At 43.4% G+C, this 20,658-nt stretch overlaps 2 protein-coding genes across 3 annotated transcripts in view; both read right to left on the minus strand.

The window, feature by feature from the left end:
- Positions 1–692: 692 nt before the first annotated feature.
- GatA (glutamyl-tRNA(Gln) amidotransferase subunit A, mitochondrial) lies at positions 693–2,384 on the minus strand. The gene has a single exon (XM_037436096.2). It carries the CDS (start codon positions 2,321–2,323, stop codon positions 788–790), a length of 1,536 nt encoding a protein of 511 aa, XP_037291993.2. The 5' UTR covers positions 2,324–2,384; the 3' UTR covers positions 693–787.
- A 4,709-nt stretch (positions 2,385–7,093) lies between these two features.
- Positions 7,094–20,658, minus strand: part of LOC119188175 (ATP-dependent RNA helicase DDX42-like) — a 32,524-nt gene continuing 18,959 nt past the window's right edge. The window contains exons 15-19 of one of the 2 annotated variants that reach the window (XM_037436097.2): positions 19,485–19,586; positions 18,955–19,079; positions 15,169–15,285; positions 8,847–9,056; positions 7,094–7,729 (exon numbers count right to left, since the gene is read on the minus strand). In XM_037436097.2, coding sequence (XP_037291994.2) covers positions 7,400–7,729; positions 8,847–9,056; positions 15,169–15,285; positions 18,955–19,079; positions 19,485–19,586 — 884 coding nt within the window. In that variant the 3' untranslated portion in view covers positions 7,094–7,399. Of the gene's footprint in view, positions 7,730–8,846; positions 9,060–15,168; positions 15,286–18,954; positions 19,080–19,484; positions 19,587–20,658 lie in introns of both variants that reach the window. The other variant, XM_075894641.1, reaches the window with a different exon arrangement.

Raw genomic sequence — 20,658 nt, forward strand, 5'->3', positions numbered from 1 at the left:
GGTTTTTTTTTTCCCCAATGCAATCTAACGCAAAAAATGTACAGTGTATGCTTGCTGAATAATAATATGACAGGTGGTATTAATATGGCGTGAAAAAAATTCTAAATAATGGCTAAAATGCATCTCTTCGGAGAGCAGATTGATGAGCCTACAAACAGCCAGTTACACACATTGTCTTGCTCTGCCTACTCATCTGGACTAAATGACCATCATAAGCAACACATTGCGACTTCACATAGACTGAAGATTTTTCGTACAAGAACTAGAGGGACGCATAGAAAAATCGAAGCAAGTTGAAGATCTGATAAAATGAAATGCAGTCAGTGGACGCATTGCAACGATGTCTAGCCCCGGTAGTCATGATGTTATTGGCCGATGTTCGCCGGCAGTCAAGGCGTTGGGCTATAATGAAAACCATGCCCTATAGGAGTTCATGTGCAAACATAGACGGTACTGCCATGGCACAGTGCACAAAATGTTTGTAATAAATTGTCTGTAGCACTGCTGTGCATTAGCTATAAGGGTAGGTGCCTAAATGTCAAGTTTAAACTAATTTAGCAAGCTTTACACAACTCAGAAGTTTGTTCCTGAAATGAAGAATGAAGCCTCTCCTCATAACTACAGTGGTTATTGATTCTTGTGCATCACATAGGACATGAAAATTCATGACACAGGAGAGTTGAAAGCAAGAATAGGTATGCACTGGAGCTTCATTGGTGTCACCATGACATCACCAGCAATTGTTCGCTGATATTCACTGAACATAGCTACATATGAAAGGTTTGAATCACGAAATTGAAGTGAATGCAGCGTTCCTACTCTGGTCGCACGAGTGCAGATGCAAGTCCAGTCGTGGAAACTGAAGCTCCAACTCTAGCCTCTTCGCAGCAGACAGCAGGTCCCATTCTGCAAATCGGGGCGCAATGAGCTGCAGGCTCAAAGGGAGACCGTTGCGCGAAAGTCGACACGGCAGGCTGACCGCAGGAAGCCCAGCCATATTGACCGGTTGGGTGCAAAAGTCTTCAACGGACACTCGCTCCCTGTTATCCTTAAGCGCCCAGTCCGAAAACTTGGGCGCTTCGGTGAGGGTTACCGGCGTTAAGATCATCTGCACACCCGATTCAAACACCCTCTTAAAGTCCTCGCATATCAAGCGACGCACTTGAAGAGCCTTCATAAAGTACTTGTCATAGTTCTTACGCAGCAGGAAAAAGTTTCCAGCCAATATTCGACCTCGCACGACTTCGTTAAACCCTTCGTGCCTCGAGGATGCGTACAGGGCTTCCGTCGAAGAGTCGTCGTCAGCGCGGTGCCCGTACTCGAGACCGTCGTAGCGAGCGAAGTTCGACGCCACCTCGCAACAGTTGAGTACAGAATAGCACTCCGTTGAATACTGCGAATGAGGTAACGACACCGAGGATACGATGGCGCCCAGCGAGTCTAACTTATCGGCCACGTACCGCCAAACGTCAACTACTTCAGGCGCCATACCCGGACAGTGGTACTCCCTTGGAATGCCAACACGAATGCCGGCAAGCGACGGCTCCTCTTCCAACTCCAGATTCCGCGCGTGCTCGGGAAGAGGCACACTCGTGGAGTCGTTTTCGTCGACACCAGCCGTAGCGTTAAACAACAGAACGACATCGTGCACTGTTTTCGCCAGTATGCCGGGAACGTCCATAGAGTTTGTTAGCGGGATAAGTCCGTGTCGAGAAAGTGCTCCGTACGTGGGTTTCAGGCCGACGACGCCGCACCGCGATGCCGGGTTCCGCGTCGAACCACCCGTATCGGAGCCCAAAGCCCCGAAAGCACAACCCGTCGCTACCGAGACGGCACTGCCACCGGAACTTCCACCGGCAATATGCCAGTCATCCGTCGCGTCCTTACCCAGATACTTCCACGGATTTCTGGACGGTCCAAAAGTCGAATCGGTGGCCCCTGAGCCCATTCCGAACTCGTCCATGTTCGTCTTGCCAAGGATGACCGCGCCTTGTTTTCGAAGCCTCTCGACGACAGTCGCTGTGTAAGGCGGGTGAAAATCGGCAAGCATTCGCGATCCACACGTTGTTCTTACACCAGATATGCAAAAGTTATCTTTCACAGCAATCGGAACGCCATCCAAGGGCCCCAACGGTGCATTTTTGGCCAAACGCTCGTGGCTTTCCTTCGCTTGCTCTTGTGCCTGCTCTGAAAACACCGTTACAAACGCGTTTAGACAGCTGGTTTCCTTGATATCTTTCAAACAGGCCAAACATACTTCCAAAGGAGAATACTTTTTGCTCTTCAAATGAGCCGCGAGCTCTCTTATGGTTAGTGAAAGCATTTTAAACTCACGAATAACGAGCGAAAGTCGGCAACGCTAGATCCTGCCATGTGCAGCCGAAAATGGCAACGCTCGCGCCCTCTATGCCCTTTCAAAGAAAGCGTCGACGCGAAACCGAAACCGAGGCAAGACAAGTTTCGGTTTCATTTTCAGTTTTTTTTTTGAAAAATTATATTGGTGCTTATGTGTTAAGAAGCCTAGAATACGTTGATCACCATAAAGTTTGTCCATAACCATTGCTGATAAACATGACCACATTTTCCAAGTGATGCCTTGGTTGCAGAGATTCCTTTGGTAAGTGGTCGTTGGAAACATCTTATACGAACTTGAATGGACGTGAGCAAGGCGAAATTGAGGAGTTGTCTCGCGAATGTGAATAGCTGTCTCTCGAGTTCTTGAAGCCACAAAACACTTGTTTAACATATCAAAAAAATGCTGTCGATCTGTCGTCTCGGTTCCCGTAAGCGAGTGATCACACTCAATACACATGGCGCGATTTATACGATGTCTATTTTACGAAGAGTCTATTTGGCCAAACATAGCCAGTCGCATTGTTTGGCCAAATAAACATTTCAGTAAATACCGCAGCACACGGGAGCATAATGAACGGTGCACCCGGCAGCACCGGCAATCGACCTCAGAGGCTGCGCAAGCCCACGTGTTTCTCCGCGCCGGCGACGTGCAAGCCGGCAAACAAAACACGGGACTTTTTACGATGCCACAGCTGGCTGCCTGATACGTGTAAATATGACCGCAGCCCGCGAATTCAGAAGCCTTTTGAGTCTCCATATCCATTTATTATAAAGAGAAACCTGAAAAAGATTATTGCAGTTCTTATTCTGTCATCGTCACATTACAACTGCTCCACGTATTCACCAAACGGGATATACCCGCTAACCCTGCTTGTTCCCTCACCCATTCTACCATATTACGATTTGCCAATGTTGCTCATATCAGTTTTCGTCAATTAATTACTGTTTAGTTCACCACCAACCATAAATTGTACTTCAAGTACACCAATCACAAAAATGTCACCCATCTCGGTTAGCACGAAGTAAAGCTGTACATTCGTGCCCAATCATACTTCTAACTTTATTTCCCTGTCTATATAAACAGGCATGCCCCTTCCTTATCGAACCACCAGTGTCAGCGACTGTAAGATGCAGGAACTACTCCTGTAATTCGAAACGTGGTAATAACACTATCCTCTTCTGGCGCGAATTATAATGCACTGTCTACAAATCTGTCAAATGCACATAGCAAAACTCTAAGGCACTTCGTATTACACTCCAAGAAAAAAAAATAAGGCAATGTGTTGTTTTCTGTGAGTTTCGGACAATAATTGCCATTAGTATATACTTAAATATTTCATTTTTCTGCACTCAGTCACGTTCTATTTTCACATGACAAGAATGAAATCAGGCTCCAAATGTGTGCGCAAGTAGTTTTTGGTTGTATTCACACCGGGAAAAAGAAAAGTATTACTTTTGACTGATTCTGGTGCGCTGCACGTCAAATGACCCACCAATCCTAACAGTACCTACACCAAAGTGCTCGATTACATATGCAGCTATAGCTCACTCAAATTATGTCAAGACATACCAACAATAAAGAAGGTTTACTTCACCCAATGATGTCGCTTTTTGCCCCAAGTTGAAGGGGATATAGATGTACCATGCTTTTTTGGTACATGAAGCTTCCACTTAGAAATTGAGGTTGGATCTCATGCCAACATCTCTTTGTGATGCAGTAAAACTGCTTTATGGAAATACCAGCATCAGGTAATTCCTCATGAACTTCCGGATTATCTTTAATAGAACTAAAGATAAATTAATAATAGGCAGCATGCAATCGATACTTCTTTCTGCCAAAGCATTAGGTAGAAGGGCAAGCTGCTTAAGAAAAAAAATGAGAAAGATTCATGCCTTACTGTGGCAATACTTTTTCTTGAGCAGCCTGAGAGTGGCAAAAGAACTTCTCAGGTTCAAGTACAGAGCTGAGACCAAGATTATAGGGCAAAGGTATGCAGTACTTTCAAACCAGAATTTGAAAGCCCAGTTTTTGACCAAACTGAAACTTTTGAAGTAGTGAGCTTTAAAATGGAGATTGTTGTTAATAAAGAACGGTGAAATAGGCCTCCCCATTTCAATCAGTGCAAACTTTCCAAGACATCTCAGGTAAGGGTGTTATATACCCAAGTTCAGCGTACAAGCATGCCACAAGAATGTGACAAGGTGCTGGCACACAAAGGACCAGACAATAGCCCGGTTTCTGTGTGTCCAAACTTTGATAACATCTTTAAAAACATCACTTTAACATGAGGAATGCTGAAACTTCTGTGCACAGTTGGACATCAATCATTGCTCGAACAGAAGCAAAAGAGTTTCAAATGCATATTAAGAAAAGGTGATCTCTACCAAAGGACAGCACTCTATGGAAGAGCTTGTGAACTTCTCTGGATCTTCAACTTGAATTCAGTATTATTTAAGTTTAATTTTGTGTTAGTACATTACTTAAAACAAACACCTTTTAGATAAGAGTGGTATACTAAAATGTGCTTTCACTGTATCTTGGGTCTTAAAATGTATGGCGATATATCACTTATATGTACTGCCAAGACAGAAATACACAAATGAATGGAGGCCGAACGTTTCAGACTAGCACAAGCACATCAAGTAGAAGTAATATACAGATGAATTGGGACCAAACGTTTCAGATTAGTACAGCACTACATTACAAGGACACTAAAGTCAAATAACAATTTACACTATAGAGAAAGCTCAATGTATGACGTCTGGAACAACAATATTATCAACAACAGTGCCCTACTTACCGAGAAATTAAGGTAAATGCACGAGAACACATGCACAACTAGCAAATTCGCAAAATGATCCCGATGATGCCTGACATACTGCCTGCAATTAATCACCGATTGTTTGATTGACATGTGGGTTTTAATGTCCCAAGACTACCATACAATTATGAAAGACGCCGTAGCGGAGGGCTCCAGAAATTTAGACCACCTGTGGTTTTCTAACATGCACCCAAATCTGAGCACACGGGCCTACAGCATTTTTACATCCATCGAAAATGCAGCCGCCGCTGCTGGGATTCGATCCCGCGACCTACGGGTCAGCAGCTGAGTACCTTAGCCACTAGACCACCACTGCGGGGCTGCGTTCACTAGTAATCGAGCTAGCTGCACTAAATAAAGAACTTTCCGTGCATCAAGAGATGTAATAAAATGCTGATTGTTCATTTCTGTTTGATTCATGGAAAGAAGAACCGCCTGACGTTACTCTAGGGAATAGCATGAATGGTTCAAAAGTTCAACCTCTGCCTGGTTGAACTGGCCAAGTCCTGCCATCTAGCACGCCCAGTTGAACCAAGTACGTCTGCCATCGTGGAGGCCATGGCAGGAAATCGTTAAATGGCTATTGTTGCTGCTGTCACTCAAATTATTTTTGTTTTGCTGCTACTGGTGTTGACGGCCGTGCAGTGAATCCAGGCAACGTTGTGCACGGAAACAGTGACTCGAGACGTTCTTGAGGTGGGCAATTTGAAGTGCGTTAACCTGATCCGGACAAACAAACACAATTTTATTTCAAAATAGTGCTTCTTCAACACAAAAGTAACACTACGAGGTTTCTGGACCACTTTTTCAACAACCAATGCAGACTTAATAGTTGCCTTTAGTGTCCCTTTAAGTAGAGCTCTAAAAGTGCAACATTTAGCTGTACGGTGTACCCTAGAAAAGGCACAGAAAATAAGACAGGTATCCAAGTCACCATCAATAGCTTCCTATGAAAACTTTCACCATGCATACCTATGCAGGCAGTATACACCCTCGATACTTTATAGTTCCACAGTGTAGGAAGGTGAGGTGACACAACGGCTTGGAGGTGCAGTGGAGCAGCCACACCAAAAAGTTGTTCCCGTTCGCAGCCTACCAGACTGCAATAGGCGCATTGGGGCCTGTAGAACATGTGTAAAATTGCTGGGCACCACTTACTTCACCCTGCCTGTGATGACAAGTTACACATTGAACTATTTTTATTCCCGTTTTGTGAAACTATTCATACTCGTGACAGTTTCCTTTCATCTTCTGAACTTATGCGAGGTGCATGGCACTATGGATCAACGGGCAAGAAGTGCTTCACACTACGTTGCATGTCATGATACAATTTCAGTATGGGAAATTATCACTGGTTTTTGTGCCGAAAGAAGGAATGCCATTCCTCACAAGAATAAAATGTTGCAGTCAAACGACCATTCTTGCAAAAGGCACTTCGAGCCACATCTGGTGACCAAAACCTGGGAGGCTCTCCACAGCAATAATGTCTATATTTGCACTCCCCGGAAAGCATCTTTCTCAAAAGGTGCAGTGCCTACATTTCCAGTATGCCCAAACTATTTGTCAAAATAGAGAAATAAAATGAAAGAGGCCCGCTGAGAGACAGGGTAGAACCAAGTCTTCCAAAAAAACAGCAAAAAAAAAAAGCCCGTTGATGCAGTTCTGCAAGTCTGTTTAGCTGTCCGCGGCCCTTGTTCACGTAGCATCATCTATGAGTGTATACATGAACCGAAACAAAATTTATCCAAGCTTGCTCGCCATACGAGTCACTTCTTCCTGCACTGCGCTTTATTTTGAAAGTTTATACACACACATTGAGAGCTTTATTCCCAACTAAGTGTGCCAAGACTAGACTGCTTATGATTTTTTCTACGAATACTCAACCCTAAAAAGAATTGATAAATTTGACTGCAAAGTTGCTGTTTTTTAAGGATATTTATTTTTGGAGTAAAGCAACAATTTATGAATGCACAATGAATGAATCTACAGAAAAAGAAAACAAAATTAAGGTAACATGATATTATGATACTAGAAATGCGACATGTTGGAGCCAAGTTCAGTCACACTGACAAGTGAAGACCCATAAGAGTGATGCAATCCTTGGCTTCTGCTTTTCTGTCTCTTCATATCAGACATAATTATCAAGGAATATGTGCAGTTTGGTTTTCAATTAAAATGATCTTCAAAGCACTACATCGTGCCATTAAAAAAAATGCATCGGGCTAACAATCCCAGCGTGACTTTCTATTTCTTCGCCTTTCCTCTTTAGATGTACCACTCGGCTGCTGCCCAGCGTTGGAGCTGGAAGATCTGCTCTGGCTTGAACCGTCTTGAGAAGATGAACGGATGCTGGAATCATTCCCTTGCGAATCTCGACGTGCATCTGCACTGACGGTTAGTGATGTGAACTGCACTGGAGCAGGTACTGCAAATGGAACCGGAGTGAATGCCGTGTGTCGCGGTGGTGAGGGTGGTCGCCGGGGTGGTGAACGCGGCAGCCCGCGCTTCCACGAAGTGTCCGTAGCCGCTGTGAACTGAGACTTGTACTGAGCCTGCAAAACGAAATGTATACAGCATAACTGATTTTAGTGTCATCAAGAGGCAAAATATAAGGTTGTTTGCAGGGAGGATGTGAAATTTCTGGGTTTGACAACATGGACAGACATACCTGTAAACACTGATATGGTTAATTGTCTGATAAAGTATAGATAGGCTCTGCTGTATAGATAGTCCTGCATTCACATTGGAACTAAAAATGCATGGACCATGCAGTAACAATTTAACCTGCACCAATCTAAGCCTTGCATATGGTTCAAAATTTATGAACATATGTAAATACTTCTAAGCACTGGCACAGTACCCCTTCAAAACACATTGAAATGTACAAGTTCCAATTAACCAGGTAGATTTCTTTGTCCCTTTAAATGCAACTGCAGCCACTAAGAGTGTGCAACGCAATGTAATACACCACAACACCACGTGTCTTAAGCTAAAATAATGTATACAACAGTGGGGATTGCCTGGTCATGCCCTTCTTAAGCACACTTTAGCTGATTTTACTGCCTTGTGCATGCTGAGGTAGGAAGTGCCAAATGATTGATAATGCTTCACATTATTTTTAGGAGATAGCATATAGATGTACACAATCTGGAAAAAGTTTATGGGATGCAATATTTTCACAAATGCCATATTATTCCTAATTTGTTTAAAAACATAACCTCCAATTAAATGCTCCAGTAGTTTTTGTGACCTATGCAGTAACCAATAAGATTAGAAGTGTCATGCACTAATAGTGCAGAAATTGGCATTTGCAATGGAGCCCATGTCGCGTAAACTTTTGCTGCCGTTTCTACAATAAGCAAGATGTTTAACTACGGTTGTGGAATGAAAGTTAGACTGAATATAAAAACCAGTTGCTCTACAGTGTGACAACCTTCTCAAAAAATTATGTTGGTGATGTGACATGCCAGCATGAAATATTAGTTGAATCAGTGCTGCGAGCACACTTATTTTGCAGTGAGCAAGCAATTAAGAAGTTGTGACAAGAAGCTGTTTTTTCTATGCTAGGTTATTGACCACAGTGATAGTATGCTCTCCAATGCACTGAATGCGTATTGTCGCATTATAATGCCTCGCATGAATGGCGAAGCAGGAGATAAAAGTACGTACCTGGAAAGCTGCCCGCATAGAAGACAGCCTGTCTGTCTGGGGACCAGCCCCAAGACGAGGCGTGGAGGGAGAGGAGGCCATGTTGCTGCGGACATCCGTCTTATTTCCAGAAGCAGCCACAAACCTCGGCCCCGAGAGCACGCTAGCTGTATAGCTGCCCATCCCCGACATGGGCCCAGCCGCAGGAGCCTGCCTAGGGTGGCCACCACTCTGCTTAAGAGAATCAACAGTTTTACAAGAAAAGCTTAAGGGACACTGATAGCAAACAACAATGTCTAAAACGTGAACATTGTGCACAGCAGAACATAAGTAATCAAGAAATTAAGGTAAGTGTAGGACACAAGTTGCGCCCCCGGTGGGACATGCTTGTACTACTATATTGCTATGATGGCAGAACAGCCTCAGCACAATTAATCACTAGTAATAAAGCTGTTGATAACAAAAAAAAGAAAACAATGAGGTGAATAAAAGCAAGATGGAATAAAATGCAGCTGGTGCATTTCAGTTTCATTCATGAAAAAGAACTTGTCGATGTCAGTGTTGAGGACAACGCAAGTTCTAGTTTTGCCTGGCTGCTCTCTGCTGCACCGCAGCACTGCCTGTTGGGCAGTGAAGGGCATGCCTGGCGAATGCTATGTCAAAAGGTGGTTAGTCAAGGCAGGTGGTTTGAATTGCGCTTACGGTATACGCGGGCCACTAAAGCTTGATTTTCTATCAAACTAAGCATTTCCTTGGCACAATAAAGCTACTACAAGGTTTATAGAATACTATTTTAACAATATACTTTGATTTAGTATTTGCTTTCGTGACCCTTTAAAACAGCAAAGATGATTTCATAATGCATGGAACCATTATTATTCATTCATGCAGAAATAGCAGAGGTCTGGCAGAGGTGACAAGGAAAAAAAAAAATGGCTTGCATGAAGCATTCCCTTTTACCCATGGCTTGACTGACACTTTCCTTTCCACAGGAGAGGAGGAGGAGGATAAAACAACTTTAATGACGCCACGGGGGAAATCAGTTATGTTTGTGTCATGAGTCCATTCAAGATGCTGGCGAGCACTAGATAGAGCGTGAAAGATGCCATTCTGACGGTGGCCAGAAACGTTTGGGAAAAGATGCACAATACAATAGAACTCTGCTCTTACACATCACTTAGAGAACTCCCAAATAAATTTCCGCATAGATTATTTATTTAGGAAAAATAATACACAGCATAATTTTACACAGTAAAAGCTAATTAATTCGACACTTGTTAATTTGGAAAACCAAACAATTAGGACGTTTTCTCTGGTCGTAGCCAGTATAAGCATTGTTTATTGGCATCAAGCTCTCATTAATTTGGCTACATTTAGCCACAAACCCAATCAATTCGGATGAGACCTTAAGTGCGCCGAGTGCAAAGCGCAAGTGACGGATTAACACATGAGCTCTTCGCTTGCATTCATATTGTAAACGAATTTGCAAATGACAAAAAGTGCAGATTCCTCCCTGCTTTTATGCGAAATGGTTATTGGACTTTTGCATTTCTAACAAAGTGAGAGTGGACTAATGGAATAGACATTAAGAAAGGGAAAAAAAAAATCACCCGTTTGCAGCACTTTCCTAACCCATTCGCCACCTTGCGGTTTTTGACAGAACTCATTTGCAATGTAATAGACATTCATTTACTGATGTCTTGATAGTTTTATAGTTAAGGATTTGGTTGATTCAGACATTTTTCTTAGTCCCATCAAATCCGAATTCCCGAGCTTTCACTGTAAACCTAAATGCGAGTATTAAATGCACATTCGAAAGGCACAGTGCCGGAAATAAACAGGATATTAAGGGGCACAACAAAGATGAAGAAGCGTACTCAAGGAACTGACTCATCTGCACTAATGTTTCAGCGACACTTATGCCCAAGTAGACACTGCTCGATGAGTCCAGGAGATAACAAGTACAGTACTGCAGATAGTACAAGGTCATGTGTTATAATGTTGTATCGCTATAGCACAGCTCAACTTGAGCGTGAAGGAAAAAGGCAAAAGCGAACAAGGGAAGTTAAGCACTCATCTTCTAGCCCATCATTCCCTTCTTCACCTTTGCCTCTTTCCTTCATGCAAAAACTGAGCTGCACTATAGCAATATGATGATATAGTCCAGGAGATAGCTTCAAAGGAGCCTAAGGAACAAGTGACACAGCTTCCCTCTACTTTCTTTTGAGTGCATGTTGTTTTGGATGTCGTATACGTCACGTGGCTCAAACTTTGAGCTCGTATGCTCTCTAAAAGTCCTGTCCAAGCAGTGCAAATGAAATGGAGACTAGGGTTTGTGTACAATTACCGCTGGTACGGCAGAAGAAGATGAGCAGTGCAGTGGTTTTTTTGCAACTACACTTTCAGAAACAACATTCGCGAGTAAGTGATACTTAGTGCTCTGGTAAGTAAAAAGCTAAGTGACAGCGATAAGAAACGCGATCAGTCTGACTGATTCTTTCAGAACAACATACTGCGAAATCTTGAGCAAGCGCCCCCACTTCCTTCTTCGGGAGATTTCGAATATGCGTCATCTTCACCCCTACCACCATTTTCGATTGATTTTATAGATTGATATGTAGGGTTTTATGTCCCAAAACCACCATATGATTATGAGAGACGCCGTAGCGGAGGGCTCTGGAAATTGTGACCACCTGGGGTTCTTTGACCGTCTGGTGCACCTGGATCTGAGCACACGGGCCTACAACACTCCCGCTTCCATCGGAAATGCAGCTGCCACAGCCGGGATTCCATCCCGCGACCTGCGGGACAGCAGCCGAGTGCCTCAGCCACTAGACCACCCCGGCGGAACCTACCACCATTTTCACTGTTTCATTCACTGTTTTTGTTTGCCCGACGAGGGCAAATGATAACATTGTAGTTCAATCAAGCATTTAATTAGGAATACAAGTGTGCATTTTTTATTCTTAGTGGCTCTTTTGCCATCATACTTACTTTTTTCTATCTCCACTTGATCAAGCGCCCACCTTCTAATCTTGTCATTATCCTTCACCGCAGGAAGCTGTCGGAATCAGCGGTCGGATGTTCCAATGGATAAAGAAAGGATTATTTGACGAGAAGGTACTTTTTTGTACAAACCTCAGATGGACCTACCACCAATTACTATACCTTCTGTGCATCCCTCAGGGCGCCGTATTAAGTCCCACTTTATTTAACCTCGTGATGGTAGGCCTTCATGAAATTTGGCCAAGTACTATCCTCATATCCATATATGCCGACGATATTTGTCTATGGACTTCGGCTGTAACTCGTCTACAAGTACGTGCAAGAGTCCAGCAGGCTGCCACCCTGACATGCTCATATCTCCGCAAGCAAGGTCTTTCCGTCTCAACGGAGAAATGTGCATTCGTTGCGTTTACTCGCAGAGCGATGACACAATACCCCGTTACCATCAATGGACAAAATATTCCATACCAGAAGAACCATCGCTTTCTGGGTGTGATTAGTGACAGGGACCTTTCGTGGAGTGCCCACTACAGTTACCTGAAGAGAAGGCTAACGTCCATCGTCAATATAATGCGGTTCCTCTGCGGAAAATCTTGGGGCACATCGATAAGGTCAATGATGCAGCTATACAGGGCACTGTTTCTGGGATTTTTGCGCTACAGCTTGCCGTTACTGGCAAGTACGTGCAAGACGAACATCCACACCATCGAAAGTCTGCAAGGACAAGCACTACGCGTGTGCTTAGGATTGCCGCGATGCACCTCAACCTACGGGGCAATTATGATCGCAAAAGAGCATCCAATTCAAACATACATCACCACTGACAATTTGAGAGCCCACATAAGACACCTCTGCCGAGTTCCTGGTCACCATGTTGCAGTGTTGCCACTTCAAAGACCACAAGCGATGTTTTCAAAGATTGTGTCTGCCCATAGAGAATGCCTTCCTTTTGGCTTCACTCCAGCAACAAGACCAGCGTCCCCTCCGTGGTGCCTACAACAACCACAGGTGTGCCTCACTATTTCAGGAATAACGAACAAGAGCCTTCATTCAACAGTGGTCCTACGACACGTAACATTGTCGCTACTCAACAAAAAATACGGCCAGAGGACCCACATTTACACCGATGGATTGGTCTCGGCTGACAGCTCCACAGGTGCTGTTGTCATCCCGACGTACCAGGTCACTATAAAGTTCAAACTGCCGCATAGGACAACATCCACAGCAGCGGAGCTTGCCGCCTTACGTGCTGCTATACTTTATATTGCGGAAGCCTGGCCTCAAAAATAGGCTGTGTTCTGCGACTCCAAGGCATTCCTTCAGAGCTTGCAATCAGCTTTACGACAAAGGGTGCATCAACAACTAGTGAATGAAATAAGAGGAGTGCTTCACGAAGTTTTATCGAAAGGACATGACGTGGTGTTCCAGTGGTTACCGAGACATTGTGGTATTGTCGGTAACGACCTTGCTGATAATGCTGCCCGATCCGCTTACGTGGACGCCCAGACAACCCAAATTCCATTGTCAAGAACCGACACTGCAAGGGGCCTTCACTCATTCACTAACACAATGTCGGAAACTTGGCTGAGTGACACCAGTGTCGGGAACCGCCTCCTACACGAATTGGACCCATCGAGAAAGCTTCAAGTTTTATCGGACCTCTCCCGCCAAGATGCAACTTTACTGTGCCGCCTGTGGTTAGGAGTAGCTTTTACGAAGGCGTACTCCTTTCGCATAGGAATGGCGGATAGCTCCTGATGTGAATCGTGCGACACTGACGAGACAATAAAACATCTACTGTGTTCATGTGAACGTTTTGCGAACGAACGCAACTTGCTGCGCGAAACCTTAGAGACACTAGACAGTAGACCGTTTTCCGAAGAGAAGATCCTTGGTTCATGGCTCTACGCGTCGCAGGCCAGCAAAGCGACGCGGGTATTGCTAAGTTTTCTGAAGACGACCGGACTACGCGACCGCTTACGAGCATGCAATGGACAAGGCCACATCTACACACATGTTGCCCTTCACTTCTCTCTCTTTTCTCCTTTAATCCCCTCATTCCTTCCCCCAGTGCAGGGTAGCAAACCAGACGTGTGTCTGGTTGACCTCCCCGCCTTTCATTTCTTCCCCTCATCCTCCTCCTTCACCGCAGGGGGGGGGGGGGGGGGCACTTGCTTAAGATTTTACGGTATATTGCCGCTTTTGCTATGGCAGATTCATTTCGGAAAACAAAAGAAAGGCTTCTTTTTGAATTATGTGCAGAAACTATAATACTGATATGTGGACATGTCAAGGATATTAAAGCGTTCACGCCCAACTGACTGAATAACCGGTTTTTAAAACTTGTCATGTTATGTATAAGGTTTCCTTAGAGTATGTAAAAATCAATGTTTACCCATACAGCAGAAGTCTTAACAAACATAATCAAAATCTACTATGCCAAGGCAAGCAGCAGTAGAAATCTGGTAGCAATTTCAGACAACTAAGCTTTCTTTCCGTTTTTCTCATTTTACATCAAGATTCTTCTTGCAGTAAGAACAGTGTTTCCAGTATTCTAGAAAAGTACTTAACCAGTGCAAGAGAAATTATATAACAGAGACATTTCATCAGATAATAGTCGTATCCCTGAACTCGGTCCTAAAAATGCGATTTTTTTTTCTCTAACATAATGACAGAAACCTGAACTTATCATTGCAGTGAGCAGTGATAATGCTATATACCAGGCCTTTCATGAGGTAGGTACCATAGTTAGTCCTCTAAACTTCAACTATGCCATTCTGTAGTACAGTTAAAGGCTCTAGAACATACGTCCTATCACAGTGCTAATGGTGCCAGCAGGCTCAAACTATACTCTTGTGTTGCATTGTTACTCTAGGTGCAACATTATGCTAACTGCACCTCTAAATGGGGCAGAGACAGCAAAGATCCACAACTGTGCGAAGAGGTGTGAGACTGAGCCTCATGCATTGTCTACAGTCTCCATCAAGTAGCAGCAATGCTAGCTCTGCGTTGCGATAGTACTTGGTGCATCACTTGACAACACGGTGCTCTGAATTGCTTTCACCCCTACACGCCTAAGAATTATATGAAGGATTCAACCTTTGTGGCCCGCCGAAAGCACTAGCTAGTCTGATCCTTCCAATTAGCACCCTTTTACAATCACATAATAAGGCTTGCACTTTGTTGTTTTTTTCATATGCCGTTGTGGTTTCGACTTTTTAAGATGAGTACAAGATGGATGGCAGCAGACAACTATGTCACCAAGATAAGCTGCTGTTGTGAGCTTATATCAACTTATGCTGGAATTATAGGAACAGAACTAACTAAACACACTTACACTATCAGGACAGCCGAGGCCGGGCCGCTCCCTTGTTCTGAAACCAAGCCCATAGCCTCCCACATTGAGTTTCTTGCCACTACCTTGTTTGAAGCGCGATTTCTTGAACCATTGGCTCTGTAAGAGAAACAATTATGTTACAATACAGAAATTACTGCGCTATATCATCATCATCATCAGCCTGCTCACACCCACTGCAGGGCAAAGGCCTCTCCCTTGATCCACAAGTCAACCCGCTCTTGTGCTTCCTGCTGCCACGTTACACCTGCGTACATTTTAATCTCATCGACCCACCTGACTTTCTGCCTCCCCTTTGCGTGTTTGCCTTCTCAGGGAATCCAGTAAGTTACCCTTAATGACCAGTATACAGACAAGACTACGTATACAAAGCTCACCACTTGAGAACAACTCCTTTAGGTGAATCACCCCCAACACTCCAAACAAAACATTATTTGCAATGAAGCGTGGAAACTTAGGCAAGTTGGTAGGACATAACTGAATTCAGGAACAGCGCAACCTACAAGTAGTTACTTCGTAACTACGGAAGCGAAAAAAACAAGGACAGAAAAGAGCGCTGACTTTCAACAAAGATTTAATATCGGAGTGAAGTACATATATAGGCGAAAATTGAGAAAAAATGGGCATGCGTAGAAGGGTGAAGGGACAAACTGCGATACACTGTCAGCAAAACTCTTGTCTCCCATTAAAAGGGCTCAGAAAACAATGCATATGTAACTTAAAAAAGATCGAGATACGCAATCTCCTTTTTCAACAATGCAACCGATGGGCAACTTACACATTTTCCGTCAAACTTGTTTATTTGATAAGCTTCAATAATCTCATGCGTGGCCTGCGAGTTGTGCTTGCTTAATACCTCGCAACGCTCAAAAACTGACACTCGTACGACAAGTTGCTCGACGCACTCCGGACAGCGAGATGAACAGGTGTGTTTCTGATGGTGTGGACGTTTTAACACGCTGTAAACCACCTAGCAGTGCAGTGGCCACTAGAAATGTTGTATCTTTCTTAAAAGCCCAGTCCTTAGCTCTTTTACCATCGGACAAAGAAGGTGGCTTTGCTGTTTTGCCTCCCCTTTTGTTTAAGGATGAAGCCACCATGGCTATAAACTCTGTTTTTAAACTCAGGCACTCTTCTATAGCAAAAGCTAAGTTGAAAGCGAAAAGGCTTTGCAGCTCTCTCGACCTAGAAAAAGTTGCTAAATGTATTGACAAATCAAAGAAGCTAAGTCTTGACATCTTTTTTACTGCTAAGACGCATAAGATTGACTGCCCACTACGGGTAATAGTTTCTGAGAACGGGACCTGGCAAAAACAGGTCGCCTTGTTTTTAAAAGAACAGCTCAACCTTTTAACTATTGACGATCCTTTCCTGGTAAAAGACTCTGAGGCGGTTATTAAATTTTTAAGGTCTAATGACAAAGGACTGAAGGCTTTCTCAATAGACGTGAAAGATCTATATTAGTCACTTCCACATAACGAACTGCTCCAGTGTTTAGAAGAATGCATTGATTCGTTTGGGTCGATAAACTTCCAGAATGTGTCAGGCATGCCAGTCCAAGGTTTTCTGGAATTGCTTTCATTTTATTTAAAGTCAATGGTTGCATCTTGGATTGAGCAACATTTTATTCAAAAAAGCGGCATTTGTATAGGTTCCTGTTTGGCACCAGTCCTGAGTGACATCTTTCTCGCGCATAAGGATCGCCACATTCAAAAAGATCTCGACTTTTCTCTCGTTGTGAAGGTCTGTAGGTTTGTTGATGATTTCATTGTATTTATTGATTGTTTGGATACTGTTTTTGGAGTTGTTGTCCACAGTCTTCTAGATTTGTTTAAGAAGCACTTGTTTCCTCTTGAACTTACGCATGAGTTACCGTCTGGAAATTTGATTAGGTTCCTAGACCTAACACTCTGTCTTAGAAGTACTCATTTGTGCTGGCTGTTTTCACCGAGAAGTGGTAAACCCCTTTTACCTTTCCACTCAGCTCATTCAAAACTGGTGAAAAGGGGTATCATTAAAGGTTGCCTGGTAAACGCTCTCAAGAGGTCATGCCCGCACTTAATGCAATGCAGTTTTAAAGCACAGGTAGAGCGCCTCTTAAGCGCCGGTTACTCGAGCGCCCTGATTTCTGCTGTTGCGGAAAAACTTTTGAAGCAAATTAAATATCAAGGAGGGCGATCTCAGCCTCAAAGCGCGTCTCTTCCCATGAAATATGTTGCAGTTCCGTATCTGCATAACGTGTCGCATCGGCTGAAAAAAATCGGTAAACGCGCTGGTGTTACTGTTATTTTTTCCGCCCCAGAAAAGCTTACAAAGCTGTGTAAGCTGGTGAATAATCCAGCTGCTATTAAAGGAAGATGCACTGTGAAACACAGAACGCGCTTTGTACCTTGTGTCATTGGTGTCGTGTATCTCATTCCGCTTTCGTGCGGAATGGTATACATAGGGCAAACCGGAAGGTGCCTTAATGACCGGTTAAGAGAGCACAATAACAATGTTCACAACGCAGTTCAAGGACACCTCGGAATCCACTGCAGAGACTGCGGCTGCGTGCCAGTTTTTGAGCGTTGCGAGGTATTAAGCAAGCACAACTCGCAGGCCACGCGTGAGATTATTGAAGCTTATCAAATAAACAAGTTTGACGGAAAATGTGTAAGTTGCCCATCGGTTGCATTGTTGAAAAAGGAGATTGCGTATCTCGATCTTTTTTAAGTTACATATGCATTATTTTCTCAGCCCTTTCAATGAGAGACAAGAGTTTTGCTGACAGTGTATCGCAGTTTGTCCCTGCACCCTTCTACGCATGCCCATTTTTTCTCAATTTTCGCCTATATATGTACTTCACTCCGATATTAAATCTTTGTTGAAAGTCAGCGCTCTTTTCTGTCCTTGTTTTTTTCACTTCCGTAGTTACGAAGTAACTACTTGTAGGTTGCGCTGTTCCTGAATTCAATTATTTGCAGGCACTTTAAAACGTAACTGCAGGTTGTGTGGCTGCTTAACTTGAAGTAGGCACCAATAGAAGAAAACTACTTATCTAATTCAATACACACAGCGCAGTCCTTGGTAACATCTTTTTGGGCAAATTTTATGCTAGTAATAGTGCTCATTTTCTAACATTACACTGATGTAAATTTTGTATAGTTTATTCTGACTGCATGAGTGTGTATAAAAAGTGTGAAATCTTCGTAAGATAATTCAGAATGCTTTAGTCGTAGTGCCCTAGGTCCCTTTTACTAAACTTGGAAGTAATGAATGAATATGGGAATTAATGGATGAAAATAAAGCTTGCATAAGCACATAATTATTGCTAAAATACTGTTTATCTTCAATCTCCCCAGGATTTGTATAATAGTGATTATGTGCCAGGCTGGAAAGATTTGAGACTTTCGCCTTGAAACTCATGTGAAAGAGGAAGACAATCGTGCTGCAGAGGGTGACTATTTTAGCCGGAAGAGCCGAGTCCGAGCAGTTGGTGCTACGACTCTGATTTTGCCATCCGCTTTTAGCGTCCGTAAACCTGCCTATCAAGTGCTGCATGTCGCCAATAAACCCCATTTAAGAGTGGTGAAGGCCCGGGGTATACATCTTTCCAAGTAATTTTGTTCAGTCGCCGCAGCGCTAGCGAGGGCGACTGACACTTCGATAACACATGAAGCAATCCAAACGATAGACAGGTTTGCATGCGTGGTTTGTTGTGTACATTCCTCAAGGAAGAGCCCCTATAATCATGAAGAGTGTAAAGGTGTCATTGTCATCATATTTTACCTGCATGGCAAGATCCATCAGATCTTGAGGCACATGCTGGCTTGCCCCTTCCAAATTACGCACAAGGTGGCCAGCAAACTCCTTCTCCTTGTCCGTAATCAGTGTGTATGCCACACCCTTTTCACCTAATGTGGCAGAACATGGCAACAAACAGCGTTCAGCACACACAGAGAAGAGCTTTATAATTCTATCGACAAGCTTTTTGAGCACAAGCATTTCGAAACATAAAACTGAATATGATTATATATTACAATGATTCGATTAGACGCAGCATTTTTCAATTCTTTTTTTTTTTTCACCCGTTGAAAAATGGCACATATTTAGTGAACCAACTTCGTTTGATGGCTGGTGTCGAACCCAGTTTCCTCAGCACTGGAAATCAATGCTCAACCTATTACTTAGGCTGAGAAACATCCACTGACTCAGAATAATACAAAAGTAAAAAATATCTGTACAGGTAGACACATACTGGAGAGTGCAGTATCACGCGAATGTAAAGGCATTCTAAATACAGTATATAACGTTGTTACCTGCACGGCCAGTCCTGCCAACTCTATGTGTGTGGGTGTCAATGTCACGAGCAATGTCGTAGTTCACCACAGTCTTAACGTGGGGGATGTCCAGACCACGTGCTGCACAAGACAAAGAAAATGGCACCTTGGAGAAATACACTTACAATAGAATTTAGTACCCACTTGCAATGACTGCAAGATTGAAAGTACTTACGCAACCAATGCTCTTCAAGCCTGGCTTAAAGGGACACTAAAGGCAACTATTAAGTTGACACTGATTGTTGAAATACCGATCCAGAAACCTCGTAGTGTTACTTTTGTGCCAAGGAAGGACTTATTTTGAAATAAGATCATGTTTTAGTGACCCACATCGGGTTAGCGCACTTTAAATTACCTGCCTCAAGAAGTGGACCGACTCACGTCACTGTTGCCATGTGCAGTGTTGCCCAGCTTTACTGCACGGTCACAGTCACTAGTAGACAGAAAGAAAACAGTGAAAGCCACAGCAGCAACAGCGGCCATTGATAAATGTCCTGCCATTGGCTCTGAGATGGCAGACGTGTTTTGGTTCAACTGCGCCCCGCTAGATGGCACGACCTGTGAAGTTTAACCATGCGAAAATTGAATTTTTGAACCACTTGTGCCATTCCCCATAATAACGTCTGGCAGTTCTTTTTCCCATGAATCAAATAAGCAGCATTTTATTGCACCTCTTGATGCACGGATGGTTCTTTATTTAGTGCAGTTAGATTGATTACTAGAGATTAATTGTAGGCATTTCATCTGACGTCATGGGTTTCATTTTGAGAATGTCCTACTGCGGCGCATATATTCTTGTGCATTTACCTTAATTTCTCGGTAAGTAGGGCACTGCTGTTGATAATATTGTTGTTTTAGATGTTGTCATACATTGAGCTTTCACTCTGACGTATATTGTTATTTGACTTTAGTGTCCCTTTAAGGTGCAAGATCAAATCACCAGGTGTAAAAGGCAGACCCCATGCAAGCTCTATTAGCATTAACACTTCCAGAACACCGTTGCTAAGGTTTAAATACTACCGTAAAAACCAGAATATAGGGCGAAAAAAAAAATGCATTGAAAGTCAACCCTTGTCCTATATACCTGTCACTGGCAGAAAAAAATTTGGAAGTCTCGCAACAATGGGCAGCTGAAGTCAAAAGCCTTCCTTGC

The sequence above is a fragment of the Rhipicephalus microplus genome, chromosome 1 (genome assembly GCF_043290135.1).
Source record: "Rhipicephalus microplus isolate Deutch F79 chromosome 1, USDA_Rmic, whole genome shotgun sequence".
Classification (NCBI taxonomy): domain Eukaryota; kingdom Metazoa; phylum Arthropoda; class Arachnida; order Ixodida; family Ixodidae; genus Rhipicephalus; species Rhipicephalus microplus.

Excerpts from the sequence above, each read along its gene's own strand:
- GatA (XM_037436096.2), bottom strand. The coding sequence starts at position 2,323 with ATGCTTTCACTAACCATAAGAGAGCTCGCGGCTCATTTGAAGAGCAAA.